Source organism: Miscanthus floridulus, chromosome 1 (assembly GCF_019320115.1).
Source record: "Miscanthus floridulus cultivar M001 chromosome 1, ASM1932011v1, whole genome shotgun sequence".
Lineage (NCBI taxonomy): Eukaryota > Viridiplantae > Streptophyta > Magnoliopsida > Poales > Poaceae > Miscanthus > Miscanthus floridulus.
The window spans coordinates 177764019-177766122 of NC_089580.1; the positions used below are offsets into that span (position 1 = coordinate 177764019).

At 48.5% G+C, this 2104-nt stretch overlaps 1 protein-coding gene across 1 annotated transcript; it reads left to right on the forward strand.

Annotated features, from left to right (window-relative positions):
* The first annotated feature begins 602 nt into the window (after nt 1-602).
* Nucleotides 603-1439, forward strand: LOC136467572 (uncharacterized). Its single transcript, XM_066466335.1, has 2 exons — nt 603-687; nt 1195-1439. Exons 1-2 carry the CDS (start codon nt 603-605, stop codon nt 1437-1439), a joined length of 330 nt encoding a protein of 109 aa, XP_066322432.1.
* The last annotated feature ends 665 nt before the right edge of the window (nt 1440-2104 follow it).

Genomic DNA, 2104 nt, shown 5'->3' on the forward strand with positions numbered 1-2104 from the left:
ATCGAATCTTGGGATGATCTCAAGAAAGTCTTTGTTGAAAATTATATGGCAACATGCTAGTAGCCTGGCACAAAATATGATCTGTAAAAACTCCATCAGACCTATGGGAAACCTCTACGAAGCTACATCAGGCATTTCTCAGAAACAAGGAACACCATCCCCAACATTGGGGACAGCGAGGCCATCTCCGCTTTCACAAGAGGACTCCATCACCATCAGGAGCTGTGCTCCAAACTTTACTACAAGAGGCCCAGACCATCGGCAAACTTCTCAAGATTGCAAACTTGTACGTAGACTCCGAAGAAGCTGATCGGCAGTTCAAGGACGACGTTGCTTGTGCTTCCTGCTCGGATCACCACCCACGTCGTGATGATGATCGCCACGAAGAACGTCGTTATGAAGATTGCGACAGGCGCTACGATGATCACAAACACTGTCATAATGATCGACCAGAGGGATCAAGGGCTGCACAACCATGTTGCCGCCGACCAGAAAAGTTCATCAACAATGTAGAGCAGCCATGCGCAAAGCACAATTTCAACGCTGCCTACGAAAAGCTACTTGACAGTCCATGCCCAATTCACAAGAATAGCAAGCACACCATGCAGCAATGCTATGGCATGGCCAAAGCTTTCCGCAATGAGGAACAGAAACGGCAGACATGCAAGGACAACGAGTCAGATGAAGGCAAGGGGGAGGAGCATCCTAAGGATGCATGACCCGCTTTCCAAGATGCCAACAAGACCGTCACCACAATCTTTGGAGGGTACATTGCTTTCAAGAACAAACGCCAGCAGAAGCTCACCGCTCGGCAGGTCATGTTGATCACCAAGTATGACACGGTCACCGGTCCCAAATATCTAGACTGGTTAGAGAATCCTATCACATTCAGTAGGTCTGACCAGTGGGCAGATATCCCATACCCATGGCGCTTCCCACTCATGCTGGATCCAATCATCAGCAACGTGCGGTTCAAGAAGGTCCTCATTGACGATGGGAGTGCCCTCAACATCCTCTTTGTCGGAGCCCTAACTAAGTTAGGACTCATGAAGGACGATCTCATTCTTGTTGATTCTCCATTCTAGGGTATTGTACCTAGCAGAGCGTCCCAACCTTTGGGGCAAATCACCCTACTAGTCCGGTTTGGCACCGCCAACCACTTCCATACTGAGTACGTGAACTTCTTTGTGGCAGACTTTGACACCACCTACCATGCCATCCTTAGCCGACCAGCTCTTGCCAAGTTCATGGCCATGCCCCATTATGTCTATCTAATGTTGAAGATTCCAACGGAGCAGGGCATCCTCACCCCATGCGCTAATGTCTCCACCGCCTATGACTATGAGAGAGATGGACTCACCATCGCCGAAGCAATGGACATCTTAGCCAGAATAGAAGCTTGCATCACCGACTCCAAGAAGGTCAAGGCTGTGACCTGACTAGGGTCATATAGTCTCTGTGATAAAGACGGCATTGATACCCCTAATTCCTGGCACATCGAACACCTTAGGCGGTTTTTTCTTTGAGACTTTCTACAAAAGATATGTACCTTTTTATGTATATATGCATTTTAATAATGATTTTATCTATGATGTTTTCTCTATTTGTTTTCCATAATTTTTCTCCAAATGACTTTTCTCCATGCTAAACATCTTTAAGATGACGCATAGTATCCCCATTCAAATTGGACTGCGCCCTCGCCTCAGTCGGACACGCTCAAGGGCTTTGCCTCCCCACGCGAATTGACTCCATTAGGCTCCGATTACGCCCATTTGCCTATGACTCTACATAGCCACCGAGCCATCGAGCCACTGAACCACCGAGCCGCTCGAGCCGCTGAGCCGCCCGAGCCACCAAGCAAGCTACTAAGCGAACCACCTAAGTCATAAGCAAGCCTCGTCGCATCGCAATGATGATCGTCGTGAAGAATAGTGTTGTGACAACAGCGACCGCCATCATGATGATAGGCCAGAAAAGCTCAAGGGCTGGGTAATTTCATCACCGTCGACCAGTCATGTTTTCATTTGTGTTATCCTGAAGCAACCCTGTCCTCGACTTAGCACCTAAACATGCACGAGCAGTAGCGCCCTACGTCATGAGCAGG